The sequence below is a fragment of the Schistocerca gregaria genome, chromosome 3 (assembly GCF_023897955.1).
Source record: "Schistocerca gregaria isolate iqSchGreg1 chromosome 3, iqSchGreg1.2, whole genome shotgun sequence".
In the NCBI taxonomy this organism is placed as follows: domain Eukaryota; kingdom Metazoa; phylum Arthropoda; class Insecta; order Orthoptera; family Acrididae; genus Schistocerca; species Schistocerca gregaria.
Genome location: NC_064922.1, coordinates 409704850 through 409725216, shown reverse-complemented (window position 1 = coordinate 409725216; position 20367 = coordinate 409704850). Strand labels below are relative to the sequence as shown.

At 44.9% G+C, this 20367-nt stretch overlaps 1 protein-coding gene across 2 annotated transcripts in view; it reads left to right on the top strand.

Moving 5' to 3' along the window:
- Window positions 1-15866, top strand: part of LOC126354537 (leucine-rich repeat-containing protein 51-like) — a 120309-nt gene extending 104443 nt beyond the window's left edge. The window contains exons 4-5 of one of the 2 annotated variants that reach the window (XM_050004267.1): window positions 5687-5935; window positions 14745-15866. In XM_050004267.1, coding sequence (XP_049860224.1) covers window positions 5717-5935; window positions 14745-15056 — 531 coding nt within the window. In that variant the 5' untranslated portion in view covers window positions 5687-5716 and the 3' untranslated portion in view covers window positions 15057-15866. The remainder of the gene's footprint in view (window positions 1-5686; window positions 5936-14744) is intronic. The other variant, XM_050004268.1, reaches the window with a different exon arrangement.
- Window positions 15867-20367: the final 4501 nt, after the last annotated feature.

Genomic DNA, 20367 nt, shown 5'->3' with positions numbered 1-20367 from the left:
GAGATAGACTCAACTTACATTTACCAAGAAAAAATAAACATAAAACTCAAAACAGCATTTTCTACCAAGGAATAAAACTGTACAATAAATTACCAAAAGAGATTAAAGAAATTTCAAAAATACACTTATTTAAGAAGGCAGCTAAAAAGTACCTGTTATGCAATACATTTTATACATTGAAGGATTACTTAGATAAAGCAGAGTAGGGGTTTGATAAAAAAATGTTATACAGACAAATAATAATAATAATGATGATTATAAAACATCCAATATTCCACATAACACCTTCACTTTATTATTTTTCTTCTTTTTTCCTTTCTAGAGACACTCTCCCCTCAAGCTATGCATAGGACAATACTAACACCTCTTCCTCTTTCTGAGCTCAACATCTCACTCATTATGAAGGGATGTTGACTCAGTTTTTCAGGATAGCAAATGGGAACTTGCAGTACAGAAAATGGCCCAAGGATCACCTGTGTGTGTGTGAGTGTGTGTGTGTGTGTGTGTGTGTGTGTGTGTTTGTGTGTGTGTGTGTGTGTGTGTGTATGTAGTGAGTGAAGTGTTATGAAACAATGTGTGTATAGTGTGTGCAGTGACTGATAGTGAAATATGAGTGAATAGTGTGGCATTACATTATTTAATGAGTTATTTGTAAATAAATTATTGTATACCAGGAGTAAAATCTAATGATTGTCTCTAACTAGAAGTCTGTAAATATATGTGTATACGAATTAGCTTATTGTAAATTGATCTAAGCTTGTAAATACTTTGACATGTCCTATATCCTTCTAAAAAGAGATCTACAGATGAATAAAACTACTACTACTACTAAGGCTTGTCAAGTTCGGGACGACTTCTAATGGAACATGGGACACTGTTGCTTTGACATCGGTTCAACCATCTCAAGAATCCAGTGAAGTAGAGTTGATTTGCCTGAGTTTTCTTTTACCGGTGAAAGTGTATGATAATCTCCGAACCTTATTTGACGTTACTATGTTACAGTTTCAAATTCTAAATTGTTCTACTTTATATTTTCTGATCTGCTGCCCATCTGTCGAGAGAAATAGCAGGATCTGCATATTTTAAAAAGTTATTTTGCTTCAGAAGCACAAGAATATTATGACAGTCTTCCTGTTGCTTGAAGTTCTCAGAACAGGCAATCCAGTACTACTATTTAAACATATTGTTATTCTTATTTCAAGTAATAAAGGAATATGCAATGTTTATGCTACTTTGAATTCATGAACTCAGCTGCTCTTTCGTTAAATAAGTAGCTCTTATTCAACTTCTTAACACATGGCGTCAAAAGTTTGAGTAAATATGGAAAAATAAACTTACATATTTACAAAATATTAATTAATGTATGTAATTTTGCAAAATAAATAGAAATGTTACATAATTGTAAGATCAAGAAAAGATATAAACAGGAGTATTAATGTTGTGTAAAATTTGTGGAACTAGATTTGGCTCATTCTTTTCCTTGATTCTTCATTTGCTGTCACCTGACACAATCGTTCAAATATATTACTGATGGCAGCACCTTCGTTGTTGGCTATGATGTGTGCATTACAAAACGGAACAATCTTTGAGTTTACTTTAGCTAATAAACTGAGATTTGTGAGATCGTTATGCATCGCCATGAGAGGTACAAGCAAGAGTCTTATATGCTTGACAGTGCAAGTTTAGTTATTGATTCTGACTGTGTCTAATTTAAGGCATGTGATACTACAGGGAAATGAAGACAGATTTATATTACATGTGTGTTGGTATGTATAGTAATGTGAAATAATAACGTGTGTTTCCTTGTTTTAAGCACTGAAGAACCAAAGCAAATTGGTGTACCTGCCTAAAGTCGTGCAGGGCCCCGCGAGCATGCAGAAGTGACGTAAGACGATGTGGCATGGAATCGGCTAATGTCTGAAGTATTGCTACAGGGAGTTCACACCATGAATTCTGCAGCGCTGTCCATGAATTCGTAAGAGCACGAGGGGCTGCAGATCTCTTCTGAACAGCATGTTGCAAGGCATCCCAGACATGCTCAATAATTTTCATGTCTGAGGAGCGTTTAAACTCAGAAGAGTGTTCCTGGAACCACTGTGTAGCAATTCTGGACGTGTGTGATGTCGCATTGTCCTACAGGAATTGCCCAAGTCCGTCCGAATGCAGAATGGTCATGAATGGAAGCAGGTGATCAGACAGAATGCTTAGTACGTGTCACCTATCAGAGTGGTATCTAGATGAATCAGGGGTCCCATATCACTCCCACTGCACATGCCCCACGCCATTACAGAGCTTCCACCAGCTTGAACAGTTTTGTGTCGTGTAATCATCAAGGATACACGAGTGGATCTTCGGCTCCAAAATCCCATATCGATGATGTTTCGTTGAATGGTTTGCACGCTGGCACTTGTTGATGGTCCTGCATAGAAATCTGTAGCAATTTGCGGAAGGGTTGTGCTTCTGTCACACTGAACGATTGTCTTTATTCGTTGTTGGTCTCGTTCTTGCAGGATCTTTTGCCGGCCTCAACATGTCGGAGATTTGATGTTTTACTGGATTCCTGATATTCACTGTATACTCGTGAAACGGTCATACGGAAAAATCCCCACTTCATATCTACTGTAACTGGGTAACCTCTTGTGATGCTAGTCAGTTGTAAGGATGAACATTGCTGCAAAGGGCATTTGATTGTAAAGCATTATGTCAGGGTGAAAAACACTAAATAAATTACTTTTTCTCTCTTAACAACATGTGAGCAGGGTGGGTTCTTCCTTGGTTGGGTATGAGGTAGAATGAAACAGCATTTTTACATAAGATAACTTTTATTGAAAGATTGGTACAATGGTTTCCTTACGGGATTGTTCTGGCTGGGAGAGCGGCAGCTGTGTCGTTTGCGAAGCCTTTTGCTGTGTGAGCGGCGGCGTCTGATTACGCCTGGCGGTGTATATCTTGTGTCGCTGTTTCACCCAGTTGACTGGAGACACGCATCGTGAGGTGGCCCGTTTAATTATTGAGAACGAGATCGTGAATCGGATGGTGATACCTTGGATGTGGCGTCCCAGTGTTTCTCTTCTCTATGAGGCCGCGTATGTCAGTGTTGTGCGTCAGCCAGCCGAACGGCGCGGCAGGGGAAGGCCAGTGTCCCGGACTCGAACAACGGACTCCAGCTTGCCAGTTTTCGGCTGTCAGATCTTCATCACCAGCTCACAGGTGACTTCTGATGTGAGGCCATCTCCTTCCCGTCCTCACGAGTCACCCGGGTACATAAAAATCAGTCTTCAATTACCTTCTAACGTCTGTCTTCTGGCAGCGATGCTGCTGCTTGCTATTCCATTACAGCGGCGGACTTGGTGCTTCTGTGTACGATGTAGTCTCTTCCTGTATGACGGTCTTCAGCACCGACTGAACTGTACTGGAACTGAAATCGAACCGAAACTGAACTGAAAATTACTGTCGGGCCCACTGCGTCTCACGTATTTATTTACTTCCGTTCACTGGAGGTGAACGACTTCAGAGTCATTGCCTCTTCTGTCACGTTGAAAAGCTTCTCGAAGAATCTTCTTAACGTCTGTCATTGGCTCTTGGAATGCAGGCGAGGGACATTGATCACATGTGACAATTGAGAAACACGTGAGCCGGTCGGGCGATGCCCTGACGGCTGAATCGACAGCTTCCGCTTATATGGGGAGGGCGATGGCTTCTCTGGAACGTACTGACTGTTGCCACTGCTGCTCTGCCCGCTGTTTGCCAGTGTGTAACTCTTCTAAGCCAAACTAAGTTTTTCATTTATTTTCTAATTTCTACTTCACTTCACATTGATTTCACTAATTTATGTACCTATCTTAAGTACCACTCAACACTACATCGGAGATGCTTTGTCCCATCACTCGTGCGCCGATTGTAACAACACGTTCAAACTCACTTAAATCTTGATAACCTGTCATTATAGCAGCAGTAACCGATCTAACAACTACGCCAGTCACTTGTGTCTACATAGGCATTGTCGACCGCAGCGCCGTATTCTGCCTTATTCCATATACACTCCTGGAAATGGAAAAAAGAACACATTGACACCGGTGTATCAGACCCACCATACTTGCTCCGGACACTGCGAGAGGGCTGTACAAGCAATGATCACACGCACGGCACAGCGGACACACCAGGAACCGCGGTGTTGGCCGTCAAATGGCGCTAGCTGCGCAGCGTTTGTGCACCGCCGCCGTCAGTGTCAGCCAGTTTGCCGTGGCATACGGAGCTCCATCGCAGTCTTTAACACTGGTAGCATGCCGCAACAGCGTGGACGTGAACCGTATGTGCAGTTGACGGACTTTGAGCGAGGGCGTATAGTGGGCATGCGGGAGGCCGGGTGGACGTACCGCCTAATTGCTCAACACGTGGGGCGTGAGGTCTTCACAGTACATCGATGTTGATGCCAGTGGTCGGCGGAAGGTGCACGTGCCCGTCGACCTGGGACCGAACCGCAGCAACGCACGGATGCACGCCAAGACCGTAGGATCCTACGCAGTGCCGTAGGGGACCGCACCGCCACTTCCCAGCAAATTAGGGACACTGTTGCTCCTGGGGTATCGGCGAGGACCATTCGCAACCGTCTCCATGAAGCTGGGCTACGGTCCCGCGCACCGTTAGGCCGTCTTCCGCTCACGCCCCAACATCGTGCAGTCCGCCTCCAGTGGTGTCGCGACAGGCGTGAATGGAGGGACGAATGGAGACGTGTCGTCTTCAGCGATGACAGTCGCTTCTGCCTTGGTGCCAATGATGGTCGTATGCGTGTTTGGTGTCGTGCAGATGAGCGCCACAATCAGGACTGCATACGACCGAAGCACACAGGGCCAACACCCGGCATCATGGTGTGGGGAGCTATCTCCTACACTGGCCGTACACCTCTGGTGATCGTCGAGGGGACACTGAATAGTGCATGGTACATCCAAACCGTCATCGAACCCATCGTTCTACCATTCCTAGACCGGCAAGGGAACTTGCTGTTCCAACAGGACAATGCACGTCCGCATGTATCCTGTGCCACCCAACGTGCTCTAGAAGGTCTTAGTCAACTACCCTGGCCAGCAAGATCCCCGGATCTGTCCCCCATTGAGCATGTTTGGGACTGGATGAAGCGTCGTCTCACGCCGTCTGCACGTCCAGCACGAACGCTGGTCCAACTGAGGCGCCAGGTGGAAATGGCATGGCAAGTCGTTCCACAGGACTACATCCAGCATCTCTACGATCGTCTCCATGGGAGAATAGCAGCCTGCATTGCTGCGAAAGATGAATATACACTGTACTAGTGCCGACATTGTGCATGCTCTGTTGCCTGTGTCTATGTGCCTGTGGTTCTGTCAATGTGATCATGTGATGTATCTGACCCCAAGAATGTGTCAATAAAGTTTCCCCTTCCTGGGACAATGAATTCACGGTGTTCTTATTTCAATTTCCAGGAGTGTATATGTATTTGAATACGCATGCATATACCAGTTCCTTAGGCTCTTCAGTGTAATATAGGTAGCTTGTAATCAGTATTTAGAGCTTTAAAACAACACGACTGTACAGCACTTGTTGCTAGCCAGAGCAAACGCAATAATGACATAAACATGGCGTCCGGACTCTGAGCTCTCATTCAGGGACGACATCATCGACATCCAGTCTGATTAAAATTGCTCTTCAGCAGCTCGCTGTGCTGCAGGTAGCGGACGCCGGTATGCAGCATCAGCAACAGCAGCAGGTGTGCTGGCTCGGCCCGCCGCTGGACTACTCGTTCCGCGGTCTGCGCACTGTGGAGGAGCTGTCGGCCAGGGGACCACGGCGCGGCCGGCGCGGCTACCGCAGGGCGCCCACGGGTCACTACCGCTGCCAGGCGCTGCGCCTCAACAACAACGCCATAGCCTCCGTGCAGGGGCTCTTCTCCGTCGCCCGCCTGGTAAGCTCACTCTCTTCTCCAGCCCTTCTATTAAAGGCATTCAAGAAGTGAGGCAACACATTTTATTTTCTCTGCTAATTTCAGTAGAGAAAATGTGGAATTTGTTGTGGGACATTGTGGAATATTCCCATATTCCCACTCCCCCCCCCCCATAGTTCCATGAAGTTCGGACAGGTGGCAGCGCTACACTTAGTCTTCAAAATGGCAGTTGTAGCAGAGGTGAGTTCCAAGCAGAGAGTTGTCATCGAGTTTCTCTAAGAGGAAAAGCTGAGCACCGCAGATATTAATAGGCGCTTGCAGAATGTCTACAGAGACCTGGCAGTGAACAGAAGCACGGCGAGTCGTTGGGCGAGGTGTCTCTCATCATCCCAACAAGGTCGCGCAAACCTGCCCGATCTCCCTCGTGCAAGATTGCCGCACATAGCTGTGACTCCTGAAATATTGAAACGTGAGGACACTCTCATTAGGGTGATCGACAGATCACAATCAAACACCTCGCTGCACACCTGAACGTCCCTGCTGGTAGGGCTGACGCACTCGTCCACCAGTTGAGATACTCAACGGTGTCTGCCCACCTGATTCCTCACTGCTTAAAATAAGACTTCCATCTGTTTGGCCCAGTGAAGGATGCACTCCAAGGGGTGCAGAACGTTGATGATATGGAGATTATTGTTGCACCAAGACGTTGGCTGTGACATCGACTAGTAAAGTCTTATCATACAGATACACAGGCCCTCCAAACAAGGTGGCGCAAGGCCGTCGCACTGCACAGAGATTATGTTGAAGAAAAGGGCTTTGTAACAAGACAGTGGGGAATAATAGGGTCTATTACATTCCTGAATAAAATCAACCTGCTTTCAGAAAAAAATGTGTTGCACTACTTATTGAACGCCTCTCTTACGTTAGTGGGAAGAATATCTCCATAATACACACGATGATTTTGCTAAATCTACATCTACATACACACCCCGCAAGCCACCCTGTGGTGCACAGCACTGGGTACCATGTATCATTACTAGTCATTTCCTGTCCTGTTCCACTCCCAAATGGCGTGAGGGATACACGACTGTATTATGCCTCTATGTGACCTCTAATTTCTCTTCACTTCCTGGTCCTTACACGAAATGTACGTTGCCGGTAATAGAAAGAATCGTTAAGCTGTCAGTTGTAAATGGCTCGCTCTCCAAGCTTTCTCAAGAATGTTTCACGAAAAGAACTTCGTCGTCCTCCCAGGGATTACCATTTGAGTTTACGAAGCATCTCCGTAATACTCGCGTGTCAATCGAACCCACCGGTGACAAATCTAGCAGCGAGCCTCTGAATTGCTTCAGTATCTTCCTTTGATACGACCTGCTGCAGATCACAAACATTCGAGCAGTATCAAAGAACACAACTGCTCAATAGGCGATCTCCTTCGTAGATAAGCTTGACTTTTCTCAAATTCTCCCAGGAATTCGAAGTTGGCCATTTTCCTTACTTACTACCGCCCTTATGTGCTCATTCCATTTCTTATCGCCCTGCAACATTACGCCTAGATATTTAATCTATATGACTCTGCCAAGAACCACAACAGTAATACTGCACTCGAACATTACAGCATTCTTTTGCCTACCCATCTTCATTACCTTAAGTCTTTCCACATTTAGAGCAAGCTGTCATTCATCACATTAAATACAAAGTCAAAGATATACTGTATCCTCCTATAGTAACTCAACTTCGACACCTTCCCGTTCACTACAGCATCATCAAAAAATTTCTGTATACAGAAAATAACAATGGTCCTATCACACTTCCCTGATGCATCTCTTCTCTGATGAACACTCGCAGCAAGCCGATGTTCAGGATATTGGTCTGTAACTTTGTGAATTCGTTCCTTTATCCTTCTAGCATATAGGATTCACCTGCGCTTATTTCCCAGTCGGTTGGGACTTTGTGCTGGACAAGAGATTCTGTATAAATCCAAGCTAAATACTAAGGGTACTCTCTGCAAAATTGAATCGCGATCCCGTACGGCCATGGCGACTTATTTGTTTTCAACTCATTCAGTCACTTCTCAACACCAAGGATGCCCGTTTATATGTCCTCCGTAAAACAGTCTGTATGACGGTCAAACTATGGTATGTCTGTACGATCCTCCTGCGTGAATCCAGCCTCTCATCATTTTCCGAATTTTGTTATTGGGTCTTTTCCATCCCTAATGTTCTTATTATTTCTCCAGAGCGCGATTTACACGAGGAAAAGATCAGCGTTTAACAACGAGGTCACCAGAGAGGGAGCACAAAGTAGGCTTAGGGAAGAATGTAGAAGGAAAATGGCAGTTCCCTATCGAAGAACCATCCCGCCATTTGCCTTAAGCCAATTCACGGAAAACCTAAATCAGGATGGCCGGACGCGGGTTTGAATCGTCCTCCTCCCGAACGCCAGTCCATTGTGCCAACCACTCTGCTGCCCCGATCGATCGTGATTTACAATCAGTTTAAAGTTCACAACACAGTTCCTCTACGTCCATTAATGTGGAGCAAAGTGATGTCCATTCACTGTCTGAGTAGGATACGAACAATTGCTTATCTGCTCTTTCTGGTATAAATACTCTTGCGGACAAATTGCATAAAACTGTTCTTGGGAGGGAAAGGACGCAGAAAGGTCATGTGGACATACGGCCAGAAAAACGTTCCAGCAGGGATACACGCACTTGAAGGCGGAGATCAGAAGTCTTTGACAGTGTAGGTGTCCATGACCGAAAGCACCCATAAGAAAATACCAGGTAAGTACAAAAGCTCTGTCTTTACCAGTGTTTTAGCTCCACACTCAAGAGGGCTGTGAGCTGGAGCATCGTCACGTAGTAGCCACATTGCCTTTCGTACCACCAAAGTCACGTGTTCCAGCAGGGAAGGCAGGGCCGCGAGCAGTAAGTGAAGATACAACTCGTCTCTGGGAGTTGTTGAAGGACGACTGGTTCCACAGAGTGGCCCACATTCTGAGGCTGAAACCGTGCTGGTGGTGCGCTGTAACCACACATACCATGGGGATTCTCTGCAGCCGAAGACTCGCGCCTATCATGACTAACTGACAAATTTTAGTCTTATTATTTTTCACTTCTTCTAATCAAGTAAATACACTCCTGAAAATGGAAAAAAGAACACATTGACACCGGTGTGTCAGACCCATCATACTTGCTCCGGACACTGCGAGAGGGCTGTACAAGCAATGATCACACGCACGGCACAGCGGACACACCAGGAACCGCGGTCTTGGCCGTCGAATGGCGCTAGCTGCGCAGCATTTGTGCACCGCCGCCGTCAGTGTCAGCCAGTTTGCCGTGGCATACGGAGCTCCATCGCAGTCTTTAACACTGGTAGCATGCCGCGACAGCGTGGACGTGAACCGTATGTGCAGTTGACGGACTTTGAGCGAGGGCGTATAGTGGGCATGCGGGAAGCCGGCTGGACGTACCGCCGAATTGCTCAACACGTGGGGCGTGAGGTCTCCACAGTACATCGATGTTGTCGCCAGTGGTCGGCGGAAGGTGCACGTGCCCGTCGACCTGGGACCGGACGGCAGCGACGCACGGATGCACGCCAAGACCGTAGGATCCTACGCAGTGCCGTAGGGGACCGCACCGCCACTTCCCAGCAAATTAGGGACACTGTTGCTCCTGGGGTATCGGCGAGGACCATTCACAACCGTCTCCATGAAGCTGGACTACGGTCCCGCACACCGTTAGGCCGTCTTCCGCTCACGCCCCAACATCGTGCAGCCCACCTCCAGTGGTGTCGCGACAGGCGTGAACGGAGGGGCGAATGGAGACGTGTCGTCTTCAGCGATGAGAGTCGCTTCTGCCTTGGTGCCAATGATGGTCGTATGCGTGTTTGGCGCCGTGCAGGTGAGCGCCACAATCAGGACTGCATACGACCGAGGCACACAGGGCCAACACCCGGCATCATGGTGTGGGGAGCGATCTCCTACACTGGCCGTACACCTCTGGTGATCGTCGAGGGGACACTGAATAGTGCATGGTACATCCAAACCGTCATCGAACCCATCATTCTACCATTCCTAGACCGGCAAGGGAACTTGCTGTTCCAACAGGACACTGCACGTCCGCATGTATCCCGTGCCACCCAACGTGCTCTAGAAGGTGTAAGTCAACTACCCTGGCCAGCAAGATCTCCGGATCTGTCCCCCATTGAGCGTGTTTGGGACTGGATGAAGCGTCGTCTCACGCGGTGTGCACGTCCAGCACGAACGCTGGTCCAACTGAGGCGCCAGGTGGAAATGGCATGGCAAGCCGTTCCACAGGACTACATCCAGCATCTCTACGATCGTCTCCATGGGAAAATAGCATCCTGCATTGCTGCAAAAGGTGGATATACACTGTACTAGTGCCGACATTGTGCATGCTCTGTTGCCTGTGTCTATGTGCCTGTGGTTCTGTCAGTGTGATCATGTGATGTATCTAACCCCTGGAATGTGTCAATAAAGTTTCCCCTTCCTGGGACAATGTATTCACGGTGTTCTTATTTCAATTTCCAGGAGTGTATATTACGTCGTCTTAAGGTGTATTAAGATGCCATAGTGCCTTTAGGTTGAGTTGTGTTCGGTGTCAATACGTTTCTTATGGTTACTTGATTACTAACAAATTACTTGTGAAATTACGAAAATTTGGGCTTTCGCACCAGTATAGTAGATTGTATTGCAACTCTGAGTAGTTGATTGACAGCTACCCAGTGATACCTTGAAGCTTGAAATCTGAAAAGTACCCTTTGTGTTATTAATTTTCTTGCGAAAATCTTTTGCGCAGTGTTGCCGTACAGAGAACTTGTTTAAACAAAAGTTGTTTCTTCATTTATTACAAACACGTGTACTTGCAAATTATGAAGCATATAGGTAACCTACACTGAAGTTGGTGATGATGATGACGTTTTGTTTGTGGTGCGCTCAACTGCGCGGTCATCAGCGGCCGTACAGAGTCCAAATTTTTACGCAGTCCAATCTAGCCACTTTAACGAATGATGATGATGATGATGGTGAAATGATGAAGACAACAACACAAACACCCAGTTCCCGGGCAGATTACAGTGAAGTGACAAAAGTCGTGGGATAGCGATATGCCCCTTTACAGACGGCGGAAGTATCGTGTACGCAAGTCATAAAAGGGCAGTACATTGGCGGAGCTGTCAATTGTGCTCAGGTGGATGATATGAAAAGGTTTCCCAAGATTATGGACGCACGACTAGAATTAAAAGACTTTGAAAGCCGAATGGTAGTTAGAGCCGGAAGCATGGGACATTCCATTTCGGTAATCGTTAGGGAATTCAATGTTCCGAGATCCACAGTGTCAAGAGCATGCCGAAAATACCAAATTTCAGGCATTACCTCTCACCATGGACAACGCAGTGGCCGACAGCCTTCACTTAACGACCCAGAACAGCGGCGTTTGCGTAGTGTGGTCAGTGATAACAGACTAGCAGCACTCAGTAAAATAACCGTTTGCGTAGGGTTGTCAGCGCTAACAGACTAACGGCACTCCGTAAAATAACCGTATAACTCAATATGGGACGTACGACGAACGTTCCGTCAGAACGGTGCGGTGAAATTTTGGCGTTAATGGGCTGTGGCAGCAAACAAAGACACGAGTGCCTTTGCTAACGGAACGACATTGCTTACAGCGGCTCTCCTGGGCTCGTGACCATGTCGGTTGGACCCTGAACGACTGGAAAATCGTGTCCTAGTCAGATGTCCCGATTTCAGTTGGTAAGAGCTGGTGGTAGGTTTCGAGTGTGGCGCAGACCCGAACGAGCCATGGACACAAATTTTCAAGAGGTCGCTGTACAAACTGGTGATGGCTCCATAATGGCATGAGCTGTGTTTACATGAAGTGGACTGGGTCTTCTCGTGCAACTCAAGCGATCGTTGACTGGAAATGGTTATTTTCAGCTAGTTGGAGACCATTTGCAGCCGTTCATGGACTTCATGTTATAGATAGCAATGCGCCACGACACCGGACCACAGTTGTTCACGATTGGTTTGAAGAACATTCCGGACAATTCGAGCGAATGATTTATCCACATAGATCGCCCGGCATGAATCCCATCGAACATATATGGGACATAATCTAGAAGTCAGTTCGTGAAAAACATCCTACAGCGGCAATACTTTCGCAATTATGGACAGACATAGAGTCAGCATAGCTCAATATTTCTGTAGAGGACTTTTTGAGTCCACGCCGCATCGAGTTGCTACACAACGTCGGTGAAAAGAAGGTCCGACATGGTATTACGAGGTATTCCATGACTTTTGTCACCTCAGTGTATGTTTATCACGTTCCTCTGTCACATTATTTGTCGAATTCTGCCAGTGTTCTGGACAGAAGTCATTATGCATCTTCAGTTAGTAGTGACGATCGGATTGTCTGCTGTGCCTCTCCTGTCGTGTTGCTGAGTACCCGTTTTCAACAGACGCACCTGCCTGCAGTCCCAGTACTGTCTGAATGCATCCTCGAATATGCTGATATTCGCCACCGTTAGCGGGTATGTAGACGAGCGAGACCACTGGTAGATCGCGCCAGTGATCCACCAACTCAAATCTCATGCACAGAATTAGTGCATCATGTTCCACCCATCGAGCAACTTCAATGAACTCGCACTCTTGAGAAACTGGATTTAAATCCCTATCATGCCATTACAACGCTTCCAAACTCTTCTTAAATGATTATTTAATTACATCTAACTCTACATGGATACTGGGCAAGCCACCGTATGGTGCGTGGCGGAGGGTACCGTGTACCACTACTAGTTATTTCCTTTCCAGTTCCAATCGCAAGTAGAGTGAGGGAAGAACAACAGTCGATATACCCCCGTATCAGTCCTAGAAGACTTCGTGGTCCTTATGCGCAATGTATGTTGGCGGGAGTAGAATCGTTTGGCAGCCATCTTCAAATGGCAATGCAAAATGCCAAAGTCGGCGTCTGATGAAAGGAGATGAGGCCAAAAATGTGGCGTACAGACACTGCACACCAAACCCCGACCTTCTAATCGTGGAATTACGTTTTGTGGAAGTTATACAGAGTCTCCGCTGCCCAGATCTTGTGATTCTGGGAGTTGACATAACCACTTAGGTGCAATGAGGTTTCGTCAGACATAAAGAACAGATCCATGTCCAAGCCATTCGTAGTTAACTTAGTGAACAGCCACTCCCAAAACTGGAGGCGGTAAGGAGCATCTGCTGGTCTTAATGCATGAAGAACAGATACTTGGTAGGGATACATGTACAGGTCCAAGTGGAATATTCATCCACGTGATTGATGTGATATGCTAGTATCTTGCGACAGGTGGCAGGTTGATCTCATAGGACTTCAAGCATTTTGTGGTAAACTGCAGCCACATTTTCTGGTGTGTGGAATTTTTTCTGATTTGTTCAAAGCAGATCCTGTCGGACGCAGTTTTCGGACCAAGTGATGCATGGAACTCTTTGCTGACACTTTGACACCATACAGTTTCTCAGCAAACAACTGACCACACCATTTCCATGACATTTTTGTCACATAATTTCCCACAACGAACACTTGCTCGCTGTGACTGCTCCACTCACACTGGCACAGCCCACACTATGCTCTGAAATGGTGTGGATCATGTGCTGGGCGTTTGCATAGTGTGCACATCATGGGGTGTTGTTATATGCATACACCCATGTCCAATTGCACCACTTTTATTTGCCCCAAACTGTATAAGGGATAGGACTGGACCCAAAATTGAACCCTGTAGAACTCCCTTTGTGATTTTTTTTCCCAGTCACTAAAATTTTCTATCTTTCAGCCATTGAATTCCAGAATGAAATATTCAGTCTGCAGCAGAGTGAGTGTTGATTCCTGGCAGATTAAAGCTGTGTGCCAGACAGAGACCTGAACTCCGGAACTTCGCCTTCCATGGCAAGTGTCTATCAGCTGAACTACCCATGCACAACTCAGGATCCATCCCCACAGACTTACTTCCGTCAACACTTCTTGTACCTTCCAAACTTCACAAAAGCTCTCCTGTGAACCTTGCAGAACTAGCACTCCTGGAAGAAAGGATACTGCAGAGACATGATTAGCCACATCATGGGGTATCTTTTCCAGAAAGAAATTTTCACTCTGCAATAGTGTGTGCTGATATGAAACTTCATGGCAGATAAAATCTGTGTTTCGTTTCAGAACACACTCCACTGCAGAGAGAAAATTTCATTCTGAAAACATCCCCCAGGCTGTCGGTAAGCTCTGTCTCCATAATACCCTTTCTTCCAGGAGTGCTAGTTCTGCAAGATTTGCAGGAGAGCTTCTGTGAAGTTTGGGCAGTAGGAGACGAGGTACTGGCGAAAGTAAAGCTGTGAGGATAGGTCGTGAGTCATGCTTGTGTAGCTCAGTTGATGGAGCACTTGCCTGCAAAAGGCAAAGGTCCTGACTTCGAGTCTCGATCCGGCACACAGTTTTAATCTGCCAGGAAGTTTCACTATCTGAATTATTCAGCAAAACTCTTCGAATTCTCTTTGTTAAGTTTGATTCAAATCAGCTGTGTGTAAGTCCATCAGTTCCATAACACTTGAGCATTTCCAAGGGAGTATCATGATCTACACAGTCAAAAATTACTTTCATGCAGGTTCACAATCCTTCAAGAGCTATTTTCGCTAACGACCAGTAGTCAGAACAGTCAGAGATGCATCAGGATGACCTTTCGATTCTCGTCCCACCAGGCAATATTGTTTCATTGCCACCAGTTTTAATAAAACAGTGCTGTTAAAAATTTCCAACTTTAACACGGGTTCTCGTTGTCAGGTGCTGGAGAAACCAGGACAGCTCACTTGGCTGGACCTGTCGTTCAACCAGCTTTCGAGCCTGCCTGATGACCTGTGCCACTTCTTGGGTCTGAAGATCCTGTACCTGCACGGCAACCGGCTGTCCGAGCTGTCGCAGGCGCTGCGCGTGCTGTCGCGTCTGCCGCAGCTGTATAGCCTCACTCTGCACGGCAACCCCGTGCAGCAGAGGCCCGACTACCGCGCTGCCGTGCTCGCCGGCCTGCCAGCGCTGCGCTGCCTCGACTTCACCAACGTCACCGCGTCCGAGAGGGCCGCCACCAGCCCGCGGTGACTCATTTTACCATTCCAGCTGGAAAGCCTACCCAGCAGTGGCCCACAACGGTGCAGCTGGGAGCGTGTGTGTTTGTCGATTTATGGTAATCGACAGTGAGATTATTGGTGCCCTACCAGATAGGGTACCTAAACTTCAAAGCCTCGACTTCTCCAATGTTATTGTATCCGGGAGGTTGTCGCCAGCCCGCACGAACTCCTGTTCCTGTCGCAGTCGGCAACCCCATCCAGGAGCGACCCAAGTATCAAACTGGCTGCTCTGCCTTGTCTTGAGTTCACCAAAATCTGTGCCCCTGAAATGGCCATCATCAGCTCCTCTCCCGACTACTGGCAAGATGAGGAGCTTCCACTTCGCCTGAATGCCACAAAGAGAGACAGTCGTCCGCTGACTGATGTTCTCTCAGTGCTGAAATAGCTTTCACTGACGTTACTAGTACTTCAGCAGCCCCCTTTCTCTGTTTTTACTGATTTTCATCTCAGTCCTTTATGGACAGTGCTGCGTGTACTTCACCATCAGTGCTCCAAAGAACTGGCATGTGCTGACTCTGTATCTGCTCGCTGCGTAATTTCTTTGCAACACTGTGATCTAGAAAAGCGGAGACAGAGCAGTTTGCACTGCACAACAAAACCTCATTAGTGCCTCTGTAATATACAGACTTATTAATGTTTAAAAAATCCAGATGTTACGTAGATGATACTCACACACGTAATTTAATATAATTACTTTTGAATACATTATGGGAGTGGCAGTGATCAATGAGTTACAAATATTTACTATTGAAAACAGTCTTGATCACGTTTTATTTGTTAAGTCGACCGGTTTCGACCACTACTGTGGTCATCTTCAGACAATTGAATAGGAACATCTTATTGCTGGAGAATCATTACTGGTTCTAGTAATTCTTCAGCAGTAAGAGGTTCCTACTCAGTGGTCTGAAGATGACCACAGTAGTGGTCGAAATCGGTCGACTTAATAAATAAATCGTGATCAAGACTGTTATTAATAGTAAATAATTTAATATAAGACACATGAGGACGCAGATCTAGATAAATACCCCAAAAGTGGGTGACAAATTTTAAATAGGTGACGTCAACAGATGACGTACCTCGCCGTACGTATAGTGACTAGGCTTGTCGACCCACCCTCGCCAGTAGGGGGCAGTACTTCCCATCGCTCCGTTAGCCTACTCTGTTTTCGAACATATTTTGTAAAAATGTGATCTGCTATAAACGTAGAAGTTAGAAAATTAATGTCCTCTCAGTAACCACGCAAAAGCTGTTCTAATTTTCAGATTGTATTTATTAAAGAATATGTAGGTCATTTACTTCTATCGATGTAATTCGGAAACTTATAGTTGTTTACCATGGCATGTTTTTGTTGCAGTGTACTTTGCAGTTAACCATCGGAGACGGCGAGACCGGTAAATAAAATAACAAATCTTACCCAATGCAGAAAAACAGTGCCTGCCAGGTGCAAGACTCGAACCCTGACCCCCGTGCCAAAGTCGCGCAAGTAGTTCTAGAGTACTTGACGTGGATTGGGTTGATTAGATGCAACACACCAATAGACTCCATCACTGCACGTGCTGCGATGTACGTCATACCGTGACGTCACATGTTCAGCATTATTCACCCACTTTTGTGGTGTTCCCTAGATTTGTGTCCCCGTGTTTCTTATATTAAATAACTTGTCTCAGCTTTATCTACGTCGCTTCGGGGTTTTTTAAATAGTAATTAGAATCACCCTGTATTATGATAGCGAGCAAGATGATTTGAGGGGTACGACAATGGACTCATATTTTGGAGGAATCATAGGTAAATCTTGCACAGGTTTAGGTGCTTTGCAGAGCTCTTGAACGGAAATGGTTGTAGACTTACTAGCTCATCCTTATGTACCGATATCAGTTGTGTACTAGAACTAATCGAGTGGACTCTGTGACAATGCCTGCTCAGTTACCAATGTGAAACTGCAGGATTTGTTTGCTTGAAAGTCCATCCCATGTATTGTCTAGCGATAGGGGTTCATTTTGACATCACCTACCACTCTCTAGGAAATACTTCGTACTTTAACTTGGATATTCATTCACAAATGCTGGTGAAACCAGGACAGCTCACTTGGCTGGACCTATCGGTCAAACAGCTTTCAAGTCTGCGTGACGGTCTGTGCTAGTTTTCACAGGTGAAGATGCTGTACTTACACGGCTAGTTGTCTTACAGAGTCTGCATCCTTCAGCCACTGGTGCATCCATAACCTGAAAGTCCATTCTACTCTGACAGGTGTAACAAAAATCAAAAAGCGTGGTCTGATGTGAGGCTGTTACTATCCACTTCGTTGCAAAATCACAAATTTAGAGTTAGCTGAAATCTCTAGCACTGCTCTTTTACGACCGGAACAGACAGTCATTACATCATGTTGAACGTCCAGGAAGAAACTTTTGTTTCATCCTGGACTCTGACATCACATTGTTGTACACTCACGAATCTGTATGTCATAAGCAATGTATGAAACCCTGTGACTACAGTTTTTTTGTCGGCTTCTTCTGGCTATTTTTGATCACGTAACATATCAGCAAAGTTAGATAGTATATTGCGGTACTAGATGTGAATGCGAGTGAAAAATGGAAATAATTGTTTCGATATGTTTTCTATATTTCTCCTTGTAATAAATATAGGTTAAAGCGAAAGTCTTTTCACACTAATCAGATTTCTAGGAATATAATTTATCTTTTATGCAGGATCTCATTTCTTCTTTGTGTTTTAAATTTTTTCCTTCTTCACTAACGCGTCATTGAACTCTGTCTATAATATTTCAACATCCATTCACACATCTCCACTCTTAACTTTGTAAGTTTGAAGTGCCTTTTGCGATACTCTTTATTTTACCTTGACACCCTCCAGTGTTCCTAAAGCGTCGTCATTATAATTTACTGAAAGGACTTCTAGTCAGTTCCACACAGGGGTAATGAACTCTAGAGTACCATGTGTCCATCTGCTTCAAACTCTTCCTTACCATAAGCGTTTCTTGAAACAGTAATATATGTACTGTTTATCCATATACATCTTCTTACTTTTATCATCATCACCATTGTCTCACCATCATCATCATCATTATCCATTTCCACAACAGGATCATGTTCTCCTTTAGACCACTCCAAATTCAAGTATTACCATTTTCAACTCTACACATCCATTCCAACCAGCTTACTACATACAAGTCTTGGTCTCACTGCATAGTTTTTACTCTCCATATTTCTCTATGTTAGCAATTTACCTGTCTCTCATTTTAATCAAGTTCTGCCATAAAGCTCTTTCTCCAGAATTCAATTCAGAACCTCTTCATTTGCTGTTCAGCCTACCCCTCTAATTGTCAGCATTCTTCTACAATGGTATGTTTCAAAGGCTTCTGTTCTCTCCATATCTTACTGATTACTGCCGATCTTTCATTTCAATATAAGGCTACATTCCAGATAAATGCCTTCAGAAAATAAAACTTTTCTTGCTATTGCAATTCTACATTTTATACCGTCTTCACTGCTGCCATCATCAGTTACTTCTCTGCTCTAATGGAAAAGCTCATCTTCTACAGTACTTTATGCATTTCATTTCCCAATCTCATTTCCTCACAATAAACGAACTTATCTGAATACACTCCATTATATTTCTGCTACTTTTTTGTTTTTAATTTATAACTTCTCTGAAAGACATGATTCATTTCGTTCCACTAAGTTTTCAAGTCCTTTGTTGTCTATGAAAAAGCTAAAATATCATTGCCAAACCTTGAAGTTTTTATTTCTTCTCCCTAGACTTTAATTTCATTCCCTTTAATTTATATTTATGGTTTCTTTATTCTCTAGAGTTTAAATCTATTTGTTAATTTTATTCGAAGCACTTCCTCTTTTACATTCTATTTTACGAATCTGTGGGTTATCAGCTAAGCAATTATCACACCACTGAGGTGCTACAAGTTCAAAACCTGGTGACCTTCATAGTTAACAGATCACTCTCTATGAGATCATGTGAAATGGAAAAGCAGAGTCGTGCAATAGATAACTGACTGTATGTATTAAACAGAGGTGGCTAAATTGAACGTGTCACAACTCACACAGGAATATTGATAAAAGTTTCCATCAAGTTACTTAATGAAACTACAGATCACTATAACAATCTGATTTATTGCAGGATGCATGTATATGATTCTAATCAATAAACAAGTAATGCAAATAATTGGATAAGGGTATAAGGATGCGAAGACTTGTACAAAAGACATTTGCACACTTGGGTCAGTCTGAGATTGAATGATACAAAAACGAAGTCCACGAATATTGATGATGTGTGTTGAATAAGTTGCTATATTAAAGAAAAAACCTAGGAAAGTACAAACAATCAGCCGTTCTCTCGCCTATGTGCATACTGAGTGCAGCTAGCAGGCTATGAATTACTTGAAAACAAATAACTCTATGGTCGGCTCATTGCGACACACGCAAATGCAACTCATGACTCTGCTGATATTCAGGGGCAGAGTATGGCTGCAGTAGCAGCTGATAATTCCGGTTACGCTCCAGTATCTGTGATCAGCTCTAAAGTGAAGACATCTCTGTTCTCTCCCTGACATCCGGTGATGAAGAAATATCTTTTTCATGCCCTAGAATGAAGTGTCTTTCACTTTTCCTCCGCAACATTTAGTTGGTAGTGCCAACATTGCAATCTCATAGCCAGTCACATTATAAATTCCGAGTTCTGACCAATGAAAAGTTTATGACAATTTGCAACAATTTCTCTTCTTCTAACGAAACGTCCATGGTTAACCAAGACAAATCAATTCTTTTTTAGAGAGGGGAAAAAGTAGGCTCCCACAGTCTGTGTGTTTTCATATACCCTCCAATGATAATGGCTGTAGGTATGCACTCACAAGTTCTCATCCCAATAACCAAAATAATTAGTATGAGCTAATTTGGGCTTCCATAAAAATTGAAACATATACACCTGTGACCACCTTTCACCCAGAATAGCCATCTCCCATGCAGAATGTACCGTGTTTTTCTCCTGATGCCACAGATTTGATTTTTTCCAAAAACACTCCTTCTTGGTCTGCCACTCCCTCGGCAACCGCCTCGGGTTTTTCAACTGTCGGAAAAACAGTGCTCTGTCCTCAGCCCCTACCTCCCTAACTCCTGGCTTTCAACAGGAACATTTTTACTGTCTGACACATTCCACTTTGGTGCTCTTATCCGTTCTCATAGCCGGCTAGCTGTCTCATGTTGAGAAACGTAATGAGGACCTGTCCAAACGCAGAGTTAAATAAAAGATTACTT